This window comes from Lepisma saccharinum, chromosome 2, assembly GCF_977018435.1.
Source record: "Lepisma saccharinum chromosome 2, izLepSacc3.1, whole genome shotgun sequence".
In the NCBI taxonomy this organism is placed as follows: domain Eukaryota; kingdom Metazoa; phylum Arthropoda; class Insecta; order Zygentoma; family Lepismatidae; genus Lepisma; species Lepisma saccharinum.
In genome coordinates this window covers 179,795,922-179,812,636 of record NC_139230.1, presented here as the reverse complement: position 1 = coordinate 179,812,636, position 16,715 = coordinate 179,795,922, and the positions used below count along the sequence as shown (strand labels likewise).

Sequence of the window (16,715 nt, the reverse complement as noted above, 5' to 3'; positions counted from 1 at the left end):
CACATTGCTAAAGTGACCGTTAGGAAGTATGTAGTGTGTACCATCTGTGTTGTCTGTACGGGGTGGACACCTGTGTGGAGTGTTCAGTGCTGTAGTCATGAACGGTACATCACAAGTTAGTTTCGTACGTATTCGTGTGCTCCTTTGTGAGCCTGACAATGGCGACATACACCACCAACGAGCCTGCCGATATGCATCTTGTTTACGGTGAGACACACCAAAACAGCCATCAGGCAAGGTGTGTGTATGGCGAACGATTTCCAAATTGGCGACTACCATCACATGTCCTGTTTCAACAGGTGGATGCTCGTTTACGTGAGTTGGACAGGATACGGGAGACGCCAGGCATGACATTGCCCAAGTGTGACACATGCACCATACCAATGTGTTACGCGTGCTGCACGATGAGGGTATGCACCCATACAAAGTGCAGAGGGTGCAACACCTGCAGTCGACGGACTTTCCCCTATGCCTTGATTTTTGTCGGTGGTATTTGATAGGTCCATACATGTTGCCCAATACTTTGTCCGGTGGGAACAATTGTGTGTTCCTACGGAAAGTTCTACCTGAACTGTTGGAAAATGTACCCCTTGCAATTAGGCAAGATGTATGGTATCAACATGATGGTGCCCCTGCACATTTTGACCTCCGAGCCAGAGCTATACTCAACAATACATACGGTAATAGATGGATTGGTAGGCATGGACCTGTTCTGTGGCCACCTCGGTCACCCGACCTCACAATGCTAGATTTCTTCTTATGGGGCGAAATGAAGAGGCTGGTCTACAAAACCCACGGTGGAAAGTGTGGAGGACCTCGTTGCTCGAGTTACCATCGCTGCTGGGATGATCACTGACATGCCCAACATATGTGAGCATACCAGAGAAACTCTGCTATGCTGATGCCATCTGTGTGTAGATGTGGCTGGCGGACATTTTCAACAACATCTGTGATATGTATCGCATTTCATTTCCACAGCCAATAAAGAATACTACTTGTGTACGTGTGTGTCATCATACACCTCTTGCACATGTTGTCTGTCCCCCCTCTTCTCTGGGGAATCCCCTTCTGCAGCCTGCTTTTCGGACACTTCCTGGCAAAATGTTCTTCATGTGCTGTGACCTCCATCATTTCCCTTTGTACCCCCATTCGATACCTGCGTTCCATGTCGGACATATTCCCGGGAATACCTCACTTCTTGTGGGGAATCCCTGCCATATTCATTTTCGACATGCGATTTGTGCCTCATTCGCTAGCCCAGGTGTGTTTTCTTTGGGGATATCGTGCTTCATCTTCTTTATGATTACTATTTGTCGGCATATGGAGGTGTGAAGTCTATTTTCACACAATTTCGGCATCCTCTAGCTCTGATACGGTGTGTCATTCGACAAAATTCCATTTACATTTTCGTCTTCATTTCACTTGGCGATTCACCTCCTCCGCATTGTAAACAGAATTTTGCACCACCCTATATATGTATTTACATATTTAGCACATGTTTACTAAATATAAATCCGTTTCCTGATCATCATTCTTTGAGAAATTAATATATTTTCTGAGGAACATATCGTTAGATGTAATTATGCTATCACTGTCTAATTTAATTAAATTGCTTTGCTTCAACTTTTATTAATGCCACCAAGATTACTAACAATCATGGAAAGTTTTACTGTAGTTGATAAGTAATAAAAATAACACATTTTCATGTACAATTTTATTGCTTTTTGCATTGTCCCTCATCATGAACCATCACATTCCATTTAAAATCAATTAAAAAGTAACTTGGCTTAACAAGTATCAACTAAGACACAATAGAAGTTTATAATAAACATATCTTACATAAATGTAATATATTACATTACAAGTACCTAAAAAATAAATGTACTTCTTGCATTACGTGCATATTTCAACAAATTCATTTTATAAAATTTGCACTAGTTTGAGAGGAAGAAAATTAATATAGTACAACCATAGAACAAGATTTGGAAAGTAAACAAAACAAATACATTAATAAATATGCATCACAGAATAACAAGTTCAGAAGATACATATTGAGAATAAAATGAAACACCTATCAGTGAGTAAATAGAAATGGTTCAGCATTCATTCACTCACCTTTCAGAAACCTAAACTACAATGTCTCTGTTCAGTGCTGAATGTAAACAGTTCAAATCACATTTTTATTGGATTTGCATCTGTAGGAAACACTTTAAATGACCAGTGTCAGTTCTTACCATTTCACGTCAATAAAATCTGCTGCTGTCAAAATATAGAGTCCATCACATTATTCTTTCTAATGAAATACCACTTTTATCATTTACAATATCCAAGATCCTGACTAGATATGTTTACCTATGAGAACAGCATGTATGGGACACACACAGGAAATTTAATTAAGAAGGTAAAATGTGATCAAGTAGGATAGATGCAAATCATTGGTTTAATGCACTTCTGGAATATGTACATTTTCGAGCTTGAGAGTAACTTAAGTAGCATGGTGTCAGATCCCATTGCTGTTTCACTAGAAGCATATAATTCATTTGAAGCTGCTAAATACTTACATGGACAACCCACCACAACTAGAGCTTAGAGATTAGTACTAAACTTCTGTAACTGTATCTGAAAAATCACAGCTATATAGTAGGTAATGGATTTAACAAGTACATGAAGAATATTTTAGAACATTTATGTCACACGAACTATTTAATTATCCTTCAAGTGAATCACAAATTGAATCACATATTTAACATTAACCAAGTTAAAATTGATTCACAAGGCATTCATTATATTCTGATTTGGATGGCAGAACTCTTTATATTAACTTGCTAAGATTGCTATGAGTACTACCATTTTTCAACAATACACAGTTAACAATATATCAACTGCAATTTAAATTTTTAACATACGCTTCTACGATTATTCTTTCCCTTCTAGGCTAAAAAGAATAAACCTTGCCATTATTCACAAATGATTAAAGGAGCTACAGTAACAGGCTAAACAGGTGTCACTTATCATTGCCATAAAAAAATCAAGACATTCCAAAGCAAAATAAAGGTGCAGAGAAAAGTAAGGATCAATCCTTCCTCTTCTTTTCACCCTTGTTCAACTTTGTTCATATGTAACCATGCATTTCTTAACTTCATTGTTTTTAGCATATTTTCTCTTTGCATTGTATATCAGTACATGTAATCAGAATGAATGCCTCATATTTTTATAACCCCTTTTAATTGATATATTTTAAATGTATTTGTAACATGCTTGTGTTGCTTTGTTACATTCTGCACAACATACATTTCGCTCCCTGAGAAACAAACCATAAAAAGAGTGGCTGTAGCCTGTCTTGTACTGCATTAAAATCAATAATGACACCCAGTTGTGTCTTCCCTGAATTGCATATGGTATTTCTTTTGCGTTCTTTTTACAAGACTTGCACTCCTTTCATAAATAATATGTTACAAAGGGATGCATAGATAATGTTCATAAAATTCCCATAGAATTCACACTATGTTTCCTGTGTTCATTTACCCAAATAGACCACATCATTTATTTACATTTGAGTAAAAAAAGAACATTTTTCTTTAGCAACTTTATAATGATGTTATTTATATTTTGTTTAGGTTATAATTTTTGATACAGACACATATCAAAGTCTGATGCCACAAAAAGTTCAAGATGAAGATCTGACACATGCTAAAGTGGAAGTCAACATTGTGTATACCCCAAATATTTCTCAACTACCCAAGTAGCACTTCATTCACTACTTTTACTTGATGATGTATAGATGCGTGAAAATATCAGGTGATATTCATGGGTTATGCATTATAAAGATTAGATTTTAGTTATGATAGAGTACAGAAAGCCTTAATGTATTAAAAAAAAATTAAATATGAATTATACATATTGATACAGGAAACATGTGTATTCTTAATCATACTTTTTGTAACATTTTACACAGAAAAGAACCTCTAATGTAAAGTGTTTTTATTTCAAGGTGCCTTACGTGATAATTTACCTTTCTGTGAGACCTTGTCTGTTTAAAGAAGGATCTGAAAAAAATATGATTTTTTTTTATAAAATTGAAGAAGGAAGAGACATTTAGGAAGAGAAATGTTTTGAAAACAATGAGTGATGAGAGTCTCATTAAAGGGTACATTTCTTACATTAGCAAACATATATGAATTTTAATTTAGACTGAGTTAATGACATTACAAGTGCATGCTATACTACGATAATTCTATCCCAATAAGATTAAATAATAATGGCAATCTTCGTAAATGTTACAAATATACTTTTTAAAAATATACACACAAATAACTATATTCATGCTACTTGGGTAGTTCTATGAAATTGAAAGTACAGTATGACAAAAACACTGTTCGAAGACACAAGAATAAACATTAGGTTCAAGAATTGATTTTTTCAATAATGTTAATACCCAAGGCATGTAGTTTAGAGAAAAGTACACAGTCACACTTTAGACAATGGCTATTATTCACTATTTATTAAAAAAACTTTTGTTTTTGCATTAGATTTGAAATGATATGACACAACAACATAGAAACTGATTCACCATGGAATTACTAAACTGTATAATAACAGTTAAAGAACAGTTAGAAAATCAAGATTGTTCTCTGTAATGTGCCCTTCCAATAAGCAATGTAATCAAGGGTGGAAAGTGTGGTGGTGTATAAAATGCTGAAGTAGATAAAATTATCATCATTTATATCAAATTGCAACAAGGAAGCAAATCAGCACTAACAAGTGATGGCATATATATTTTTCTTTAAAATGTGGATTGCATTAATTATCCTGCTTGTATGATATTATTAACAAATTCATACTTTACCAAAACGTACTGAAATAAACCATACATCACTAAACATTTACATTTACGAGATTATGCTAAAAATGGTAAAAAATTAGATTGATCCTCCCCAATTTTAAACACTATCAATGTGAAATAAAAATCTGTGTGGAAAATGCATAACAAACAGCCAATGATTCACTGTATGAACATGTACCCATGCATAAACATGTAAAATTTACTTATAACAAAGGTCTGTTCACTCTTAAATAGTCAACGATACATACTTTAGAGGTTCCTTGGTAAAAAGAAAACATGTTATGTACATAGCTTTTCAGATCAACCCATGAAGAATATTTGTCAAACATGACTTACAATATTTACAATAAATTTTCGATCTGATCATATGGCCCCAGAATGCATGCACTATGCTACTAAGAATATGCCGAAAAAAGGCAAAACAATTAATTAGAAGTGGTTTCCAAAATATGAAGCACAAGGTTTCAATTACATGATTTTTCTCCTAACATTAGGAGTTGTCTGTGTATATAATATTATATATGCACAACACAAACACACATACATGCAAACATTATATTGATATGTATGCATGTGTGTGTATTATATGCATGTGTTAGTGTATTATGCATATTTGTTTAATATTAACATCATTTCTGGGACAATGAATCACAGGCATAGCTCAGTCATCATACAAACCTAAAGCATGCCATAATAAGGTCAATAGTGGCATCTATAATAACAACAAGGTAAAATATTAATTATAAGCAAACAAAAATCTAGAACCAGCTGCCACCTCCAAATTTGCTTGTTAATCCTCCTATACCCTTTCCAAACATATTTCCTACACGACCTACAACATTAGTAGTAACATTAGTTAGCTTAGCTACATAATTTCCATCTTCTGCCAATGTTTGTCGTATGGTAACTTTCGGTTTGCCTCTTTCTCCATCATCATCTATCCCAGTTTCTGGATATCCCCTGGAAAAATTAAAGATATAGAGCTTGTAACAGCAAAAAAGCATCATTTATGATTGTTTCTTCAAATATATAGTTATAGATATATCAAATCGATACAATTATCAGTGATTATACAGACACACCTATTTTGGCTGATACTAAAAGAGCACTGAGTAATTTATCTCATCTCTTATATATATAATGGTATAACGGTATATCAATACAATTTGATATATCTGTAAATAACTTTTATTTTAGTGCAAAAACTCTTCCATTTTGCCACTATTATGAATATAAAAATGCATCATCTTATACCATGATTTTGTAAAGTAAAAGTGTAAATACTAGGGCAGAGCCGAAACTGCTTTCAAACTGATACCCATATCCCACCAATACTGACACCGATATTTAAAAATTGTTAAAATTAAGAGCTGTTCAAAATATTTATTAATATTGTGTGCAAGTATTCCACTCCAGCGATATGCATAAATTTACCACAAGTTTTGCTTTAAAATATCCAAAATTTGCATCTAAATATTAAAATGCAGGCCACATAATCAGAAAATCCTATTTTTCACACAAAACTGGTGCAAAATAAAAAGAAGCTTTTATAGTCAAAAAAACCTACTGCAATCACCTAGTTTCATTTCTTCATTAAGGAAGTTAACAAATCCTGTTCATGTATTTCAAGGAACATTTGGAATTTTATTTTATATTGGATTGGTTTAGTATAGGTCAAATACAACAGATCTGACATTTTAAAAAATAGACTACAACTTAAGTGTAAAATTCTGTTATATAGTTATTATTCTTATGGTACAATTCATATACTTGGTATTACAAAGTAAATATCTAAATATGTAGTTTCTTTTTCTGAAGCAAAACTATTGTAATCGCCTGATTAATGCAGTAATAAATGTACCCTAAAAAACTGCTATTCTAATGACAATTTGAACGGACATCCATAAGATGACAGCCCCCGTGGTGGAGTGGCTAGCACATCGCGCTACGATGCCAGGGGTCCCGGGTTCCAATCCTGGCCTGGGCATGGATGTGTCCATTCACCAATTTCATCTCAATCTTCGCAAATTAGCCAAAAGTGGCACAAGTAGCGAAGTAAAGTAAAATAAAGCAAATCAGATATCAGACATCCATAAGGTAAGTCATAACACTTTAAAAAAGTAATTAATGGTGGGGTCCAACTAGGGGTCCAGGGTTCAAATCCTGACCTGGGCACAGGTGTTCTTTCTTTCATCAATTTCATCATATCACTCATCCTCACCTTCTGATTAGCTAAAAGTGGCAGAAAAGTGAAGTAAAATAAAACAAATCAATCATAATTATTGCTGGAAAAATCTAAAGTTCTCTTCCCTCTTGCATTTTGTTCATTTCAAACACTATCCCACAGTAATGAAGATAAAATCTATTTGTAGTAATAGATTGTAAAAGTTTACAATAGAATTTTTTTTTTTTTCATTTTAAAATAAAATTCCTGATTTTCTTTATCAATAACACTGGTCTCTTTCGAGTGATGCGAGTTTATCAAGAGGCAAGCACAGCTGTAATCATGAAGATGAAGGTTTCTGAAAATTAAAACTTACTCATCATCATTATCTCTCTTGGTGCTCATGGTAAGTGCACAAGTGGCTTCTTCTGTCTGCATTCTCTGGGAGACAGTTTGATACGTCTTGGAGTTTAACTTATCCTCCATCACACCTTGCAATTCAAAGTCGGAATACAGTTTCTGGAATGAAGAAATACATATACTAATATTATTACAAATAAAAAGCCCATCTCTAAAATATTTGCTTCACGGAATTAGTTAAATCTAGATAGGAAAATATACTTTCCCAGGGAGTTCTAGGATTAGAGTGAACAATTTCATCACTTTCTTTTTAAAATGTTTGTACTTGCAAGCAGTGATGCACATCCATGAAAAGTATTGTTGCCAACTCGGCCATTTTGAATATGGTTTACAGGCTAAAATTGTGATATGCTCTTTTCACACTTCTAAGTAAAGCATTATAACACATCTCAGTTTCAGTTACTACTTTCAAACTGCATTCCTACAGAGAAATCTATTTAGGCCTTAGTTTTGTTTAATGTTCTCACCTCAACAGAGAGGTCATATTTGTCAATTACTCACTGGTGGTTCTCTCATGTCTACACAGTAGTTTGTCTTTTCACCTCATCGTTTATGTATTTATGTATGTTTGGTAAATTGTGCTAAGGAATATTGTTCCATTAAGGAACCTTAGCCACCAAGGTATTCCAACAATCACATGTTTTGGCTTTGTCCATTTTGAAATTTGGGTTAGCCTAGATAAGAAATTCTGGAATTCTCTAACCTAACTTTAACTAATTGAACTGGCCCAATTTCTTTGAATTGTTGATTTAAGTCCACTTTATGCACAGATAGATATGTTAATAGGGACTGGACCTACAGTTTAAAGTGGTATCCAAACCACTGCACAATGTACCTCCACTGGGTATCAAACCCTGGATTCTTTGGAACAAGGTGGTGACATTACCACTACAAAATCAGGGAGGTTGGCCCTATTTCTAATGCTTACTATCTATGCACACACACAAACACACAGGTATATTTTCCCAGGCAGAACAGCTATGATAGATGCACCACTACATAGGAAACAGCCAGGCAACAACCTCGTAAACAACACTCTGCAAAAGACCTGATACTCTGAATCAGTGTCGAGCTATTTAGCACAGATGTGTATTGCAGCTTGAGAGTACAAAACTCAAGTTACCAATAAATACTGACAACATCTGCTACTTGAAACTAGTAAAGGAAACAGTATTATCATTTCTTTTAGATTTAACTACATGTCTGTACAATTCTTAAAAATAAATTTTTTATTATTCAGTTTAAAGAGTTAGTAAATTTAAAAGATCTTGGTGATTATAATTCTAAAGCTATTTTTAGTGAACAAACACTGTTGAGTGGATCAAGTTTAACCAACTACAATTTTAATCAACTGTAAATTACTTCAAATTTAATCAACAATGATTAAAACATTTATAGAAAGTCATTCTACATTAAGCATACATAATTCCAAAAAGATGTGCATTTCTTGTCTGTTTTGCACTGTATGACTGAAATACTGCACCAGAAAATATCAACATTTAAAAGTGGACTAAGCTGATACCTTACCCCCATTTCAAAATCAATACTCATTCATATTATATAACAGTTTCTTTCAATATCAGTATATTTCAGTTTAAATTTAACATTATTCTAAACTGTAATATAACTAGGGCTGAGCTGATACCACTCTGAACTGATAATGGATGCTGATACTCTTAATACTATCAATGCTGATATTGTTACTCATTGCCACTGATATTTGAACATTGCAACAATTTAAGTTGTTCTGGATGCAGGAAAACCTCGTTAATACGATATTGGCCGTGGTGGTTCAGTCGGTAACGCATCTGACTACCATGCTAAAGGTCCCGGGTTCGATCCCCGGCCGGTTCAAATCCGGGAACTTTTCTAATGTTGGAAGCGGCCCCGGCGCCCATCCAGCGTCGAATAACATCGGTACCTGGGGAAAACCCTGGGGGGTAAAGGCGGTCAGGGGCATGATGCTGATCACATCACCCCCACTCACGACCGGATCAAGAAAGTGTGGGGCATTACCCCCACACCCCCTATACGTCTTCATGGCATGGTGCTAAGCACAGGGGAGCACTTTACCTTTTAATACGAAGTAAATTTTAATCTGAAGTTCTTCCCATTCCCCAGCTGATAAGATAAGATTTTTAATGTGTTTCGGCACGGATAAATCAAAATACGGATAATTTTTAATACAAAGTTTTAATACCAGTTCAGCAAAACTGGTTTCGCTTAATTCGAAGTAAACACCTGTGTAAGTCGACGAGAGAAGATCGAATGTGGAGAGAGCTTGGATGTTATTTCAACTTGACCTTGGCATGTTTCCTTGTCCTAAGGGCTGCTGACAACTCAGGGGAAGCAGCCCAAAATGCACATTGGACTTGCATTCTTTGTCAATGTGCACGGCAGGTCTTTCACAGCTGAATGCGCCACCTTGGAAATATTCACCAGTGCCAGATGAGAAATGCGAGATAACATCGCAGGAATGTTCCACAATAAAGATGCGTGGCACCTGGAACTCTCGCCCATCTGCTTAGCTCTGAGCTCGAGATTCAGCAGTTTCCTGTGAGCAAGCAACTCTTGGCCTGGTAGCCGACAACTTCTGGTCACCACTTTCATTCAAAACGTGTTATTTGTGTCCTGTAGCACTTCATAAAAAGGAAAACTGTTACAGATAATCAAAGCCACATGAGTCAACTAAGCCAAGCGTCAGGTTAACCTTGCAGCAGGTTTTCGCATATGTAGATCCAAACGTGCACGCAAGAATATAGTTCCACTGAGATGGGTTCTATTCCGACACAACTGCATACTTGCAGGAAAACAGTTATTTAATTTGTAAAATACAGACAAAATAATACATCCATTAGCAGGTGTGGACTTGATCGGTTGCAATCACTGTGCAGACGAACTTGGATCCGCAGATTCGCCAACTGGAGTTTGTATTGAGCTGAGGAATCCCTGAAGCCCAAGTGCGAGTCGAGCAAGACTGAATACGTTGCAGAGCGCGTGGAATCCGTGATACAAGTGTTGCACATCCCACTATTTTAACCCTATGTTTATTGTGATTAATAATCGTGCTATACAGCGGCGAGAATGGCTGAATCAAGCAAGGTCTCCTGTTCAGCGAGTGTTATTGTGGGCTTCATCCGAAGGGAAAAGCTCTTCAAATCAAGCAAGTTGTTTAAAATGCATAATCCTCCTTACGGAAACAAGATCAAAGTAAAACAGGGCGTGAGGTGATTTGCCATCAATGGGTGCACGAACTGTATCCCGGGTGTTGAATGATTTGCGGTTTGAGTTTAGGAAGAGGAAACGATTGTTTGTTGTTTGACTACAAAAGAATGTCCCTGGTATTAAAAGATATCCCCGTGAGAAGAAACATGTTTATTATTTGGACCAGACGTGCTTTAACTCTGGGAGGGGCGTAGGCGTTATATTGATTTTTTTTTATATATATATCACCATGCAAAATCACCGCCAGGGCTGAAGAAACCGACGAGAAAGGGAGAGGGGAAGGGGGAGGCTTATTGTTTCACCCACTGACGGCAATGACGTCTTTGTTGAAGGCGCATATATTTACTGTTCCGTGCAAGGAAAGGGATGGATGATTAGCAAGAAATGGACAGACCAAGATTTGAATCCTGGTTTAGTGAAGTGATTCATAAATTGTAACCAGAATAATAGCAGCAGACAATGCACCTGATTGTATATATCCACAATAACAAATCATACTTTTTTTTTTTGCTGGTATAACTTGAAGTGCGTGTGTCTTACAGTAACAAAGGTTTTCATAAACGTATTTTTTTATAAACCAAAAACAATAATTTGTCATTAAATTCAAGAGGGCCTGTCGTTGTTTACTTATATCTTTGTTTATTTTTATTTTTGCGTGCTCGAAATATACACACATGCTCATGGGCGTCCGGAAGGGGGGGCAAGGGGGCCGTTCCCTCCTTGGAAAATGAAAGTCAACCAAAAATTATGTATTTCACACATATAATTTCATTTTAGCAACAATAATTTGTGTTAATTATTGTATTAACACAATAAATTCAAATTTAAGCAATGTTATTAGGGAACTACACTCTTTTGGGGGAAATGTGACTTGTTTGCCCCCCTGGGAAAAATACTCTCATGTTTCGAAGATATTTCGCATTTATATTAAGTAATGACACATTTTTTAAAATAATTTATGCGCCGAAAGTACTTCTAAAATGTTATGTTTCAGGAGACAAAAAGAAACATAAATATATTCCGCTTGACATGCATGCGGGTTTTGATGTGTTGTGCGGTTGGCAATACTGTGGATTTTCTCAGTGTCTGCGATGTAAGCAGCTCGGCGGTTGAGGCAAGACTGGCACGGAAGATTCTGTGCTCAGTTCCCGTGCGTATTGATACATAAAACATGCTGCAAGGTTAACCTGACGCTTGGCTTAAAGATCGTCAACCCGCTTGATGTGTTGTCATCTAGGTTTACGCAAAATTTTACCTTGATCTTAAATGTCATAGCTCCCGTTTCCCGCTTCATACGTTTCCCAACTGTGCTAATGTCATAAAATTTGGCAAAAAAGTGTTCTGTTGGATAAGTGCCTTATTCCTCTTCTTCTGTCAATGCTAATTGTTTTGGCCATGATTTTTTTTGCTCATGTGCGCACACAGGCAGATTCCGGGCAAGGGTGGAGGAAGTGGATCCCTCCTCCTTTCCTTTGGCATCTAAAGTGAGGCAACCAGTTCTGAATACATTCTTCAAAATGAACAAAAACCATAGAATAAGAAATACCTCCCTCCCTTCTCCTACAACAGCTCATTCTCCAGCACTAGTGTGAATGGCAATGTGGTAATTGCAGAATTCAGGTCCCTCTTTCTTGTTTGAATGCAGCTGCCTGCACGGGAAATACTGCCTGTATTATTGTCTGTTGCATGGTAAAATGTAAAGCAAGCAAGGATAATTCCTTTCTTTTTCACACTGCTGATAAAAGTTTAGTCTTCGGCAATTGCATTATCTTTAAAATGCGGAGGATTTTCCCTTCTGCCACCTGTTGCTCTAACTTCCAGCCAGTCTCATTGTTTTTATGCTGTAGCTGGCGCCAGTGTTTGGTCTATTGTCTGTAAAGCTGTCGCTTGCCAATAACAGCAATGACTCATCCAGCGCAAAGGAAAAAGCATCATTGTTTTGTATCTCGCAAAGCTGTTTTGATTTGATGATAACAAAAATAGATCTCCAGAAAGAAAAACAAAAGTTAAGACGACTTCGTGATCCACACAAAGTTCGATATGATATAATCGCCACTTTTCTTCAGAACTATTCATGTGCTATAAAAAATATATCCCACAATGCTCAATGTAGGAATGGATGCTGACACCGATTAAAAAAAAAGAAGTACTTCAAGAGGTAAAAGCCTCTCCGATGGCCTTGTAATCAAGGGGTCCCGGGTTCGATACCCGGTGGAGGCACAAGTGGTTCGCATCCCACTTTAAACTATAGGTCCAGTTGCGATTAGCCTTACTGTGCATAAAGTGGACTTAAAACAACAAATTAAATCAAATCAAATCAAGAGGTAAAGTTTTGGCAGAGTGAGTGTTTGACCTCCAGAATTCTCCTAAATCCAACAACAAATCGTCGATTAATGTGAGAGTAAATAACAACCCCCCCCCCTCATTTTGATATATGAAAATGCACAAGTTTCATAATGCTTGTCTTGAGTTCATTTTATGCTGATAGGCTGATCGGGACTAAATATACAGTTTAAAGTGGAATCCAAACCCGAGTGATTATCTAGTGCAGCGCTGTTTAATGTGTCCTTGGATCCACACTAGGTGCAAACAGATCGCAAGTTGCTTGTTTCCTTTTTCAGGGTGGATTACAATGCAAGTTGAGGAAGAGTTTGGACTGATCCCTGGAAAGGGGGAGGGGGGATGAATATGAAGTTGGCTGAAGCAAAGAAAACATGACTTTTTTTACGATGTATTTTAGACAGACGAGCCAGAACGAAATTTACAGTCCCGTTTTCTTTATTTCTTTTTTGTCTGGTGCCAAGAAAGGTTGTGTTGTGTCTCCAAAGAGATCTTATCTTACCAGTTAATCCTGTAACGGATTATTTCCAGACTTTTGCTGATGCCAGTGTGACTGCTGTCAAGATTCTTTGAGTTTCACTTGCAATAAACAAGAGATTGTTTTCCTTCCCATAGCTCTTGGTGCAAATGGGTTTCCCATGAACTACAATTGTAAGAATTTCGTGGAAGAGCAACAACTGTGCACAATTGAAAGGAAATACATTTTTTTAAAAAAAATCCGTGAAAATGTTTTCATGTTCTATTTTCCTTCCCACAACATGCATCCTGTGCATAAAAGGTTGTATAACTACACATGATAAATGGTGTTACCATCTCCTAGGAATCTTTGTGTCCGTGTAAGCTCCGTGCCCTCTTTTTGTGTAACAATTTTATAGTTTCTTTAAAACTTACAATATTATTATGTAGTACTCCCTCTGTCCCATAATTATAGTCCGGTATGCCAAAATGGTAGTACAGGAATTACAGACAAAGAGGCAGATGGAAAGCACACACATGAAGAGAGGCACAGTAGATCAGTCTTCAAGATTGTGAAGGGGAACAATGTGACCTTATCGCAATGAGCAAGAAATACCACCCAGACGATTACCAAAAGGGGGCGTTGGGTTGCAACACACCGGTGTGGCACTGTATGCAAACTGGTCTAGCAAGGCACGCTGCAAATCGTTAGTAGAGCACTCCTTCAGTGAGTATGTGTGAGAAGAACAGCCATGAACACACAACCCATGATAGGAAGCGACAGGGGTAGCAAGAACCTCACGGATAGTGAACGACAGGCAGTGTACGAGTTTCTGTTGGAAAACAGTACGGCTGGCATAGTGAAGAAAGGTGCCATGACAAGTGCGGCAGAGAAATTCCATGTAAGTACGAGAAGAGCACGTCGCATTTGGCAACAGGGGCGGCAATCGTTGAAAAATGGGGCCATTTGTGCTGCGGTTGCATCTCAGATGTTAGACAAAGTCGGACCAAAGAAGAAGGATCTCGCCCTACAACGATTACAGCACCTACCGCTGCGAAAGCGGCAGAATATTCGTTCAATGGCAGTGGCGCTAAACGTTGCTAAGAGTACCCTACACAGGCTTGTGAAGGCAGGAGAGATCAGAGTGCATACGAATGCGCTGAAGCCATTATTGACTGATAGCAACAAGACGGAACATCTAAAATTTGCCTTGTCAATGCTGGATCCTACCACAGTCGCTTGTTCTGAAAGCGGAAATCCGAAGTTCAACATGATGATGGAGACAGTTCATGTGGATGAAAAATGGTTCTACCTGATGAAGGATGGTCAGAAATTGTACTTACTGCCCAACGAACCAGACCCACAGCGAACATGTAAAAGCAAATTGTTTATTCCCAAGATCATGTTTCTGGCTGCCGTCGCCCGGCCTCGTTGGGATCCTGGTTGCAAGCAGTGGTTTAATGGTAAGGCATTTGGCCGTTCCTCAGCAAGGAACCTGCCAAGAAGAACAGCAGGAATCGTCCTGCTGGTACAATGGTCACCAAACCGTTAACTGCTACCAAATATGTTTACTGGCACATTCTCATCAACAAGTTAATCCCAGCAATAGATGCGCAATGTCCTTGTGGACTGCACGCAGGGAGAATCCAGGTATCCGTTCAGCAGGACAATGCACGTCCGCATATCGTTCCCAATGACTGCGCCTGGATGGATGCTGCAACGGCCAGTAGAATCACTTTGGATCTCGTATACCAACCGCCAAACAGTCCGGACATGAATGTTTTATATCTGGAGTACTTCCGGGCAATTCAGTCTCTCCAGCATCAGGCAGCTCCACAAACTATTGATGAGTTGATCGCCGCCATTGAAACATCTTTCTCTGATCTCACACGCGACAAGCTCAACAACGTCTTTCTCACTTTGCAGTCCTGTCTCATTGAAATTATGCGCATCCAAGGTGGGAACAACTACAGGATTCCCCATATGCAAAATGCACACTTGAACTGCCGCAACGTCCTGCCATCTCGCTTGGAATGTCTTCGGAACATTTACGACGAGGCTACAGCAACACTGCAGCACTAGATCTAGTCGTTGATGGGATGACAACCTTCCTGGACCAACAATATCTTTCGTCTTGATGTTATATTTTGTCAAACTTCTTGGTCTTTGTATTGATTCTGGATTGATAATTTTTATTTATGTGCTTTTGGATACTTGATCGGCCAATTTGTACTGATCCTTGAGTAATAAAGTTGTGTGACATTCCCATGTTTCATTTTCTTCTTCTGTATACACCAATGTCACAGTTTGAATATCGGACAATTATTATGGGACAACAAAAAAAGGTGTATCGGACAATAATTATGGGACAGAGGGAGTATATATAAAACTTACTTTATGAGCTATTACCAAGTATAAAACATCCGTTATAGGGGTAATTTATACTGTAATTTATTTACACCTGAAAAACAGGTGCCATCTTGAAAACTTTGGTTAAGTTGAAGTTGTTTAATTCGAAGTTGACATTTTTTGGTACCTTGAACTTGATATTAACGAGATTTTCCTGTAGTTATAAATATTAATACCACAATTTTGATTGAAAACAATCACATATAAGATAATCAGAATATTAAATTTAATTTAATCACAAAATATTTTTTTTTTCACACAATACTGGTGCAAAATAAATGTAAATTATGAATCTTCTATAATTTGCAGGACGTTTAGACTATAAAAGCAGTGTAGCTTTATGAAGACTGAGTGAGGTACTTGGACTCCTGAAAAGTATTGGCCAGTATCAGTGATAAAATTTCAACTGGTATCAGTATCTGCTAATCCCTAAACATATCATATTGCAATATTCATACATTCAAATATAGGTAAGGTAAAGTTCCCCATGCATATAACACCATGCCATGAAGGCACATTTAGGGGATGTGGGGATAGGGCCCAACACATTCTAGATCTTGACCATTTTAAAGGTGATGTGATCAGGAAAAATTCCGACCTTAGATCACCCACCCCAGGAATCGCACCTGGGTCGCCTGTGTGGCAGTCAGATGCCCCACCGTCGCTCTCGCGGTTCAAATATAGAACAATCACAATGTATCAGTTATTTTTGAAGTAAGATATTGCTCTGCAGTTTTCGTGCAGAATTAATGAAAGGTCCAACTTTTGGCCTGGACTACTGAATAGTCTTGGTATTACCTCACCCCTAATTTAAACATTAATATGGCAGTAGAATGAACAAAACGCCAGACATGGTT

At 37.4% G+C, this 16,715-nt stretch overlaps 1 protein-coding gene across 16 annotated transcripts in view; it reads right to left on the bottom strand.

Annotated features, from left to right (window-relative positions):
• Positions 1-1,699: 1,699 nt before the first annotated feature.
• Positions 1,700-16,715, bottom strand: part of Cadps (calcium-dependent secretion activator 1) — a 462,589-nt gene continuing 447,573 nt past the window's right edge. For all 16 annotated transcript variants that reach the window (XM_083117745.1, XM_083117744.1, XM_083117743.1 and 13 more), the window contains 2 exons: positions 7,384-7,526; positions 1,700-5,803 (listed from right to left, as the gene is read on the bottom strand). In XM_083117745.1, the coding sequence (XP_082973871.1) occupies positions 5,602-5,803; positions 7,384-7,526 (345 nt within the window). In that variant the 3' untranslated portion in view covers positions 1,700-5,601. The remainder of the gene's footprint in view (positions 5,804-7,383; positions 7,527-16,715) is intronic.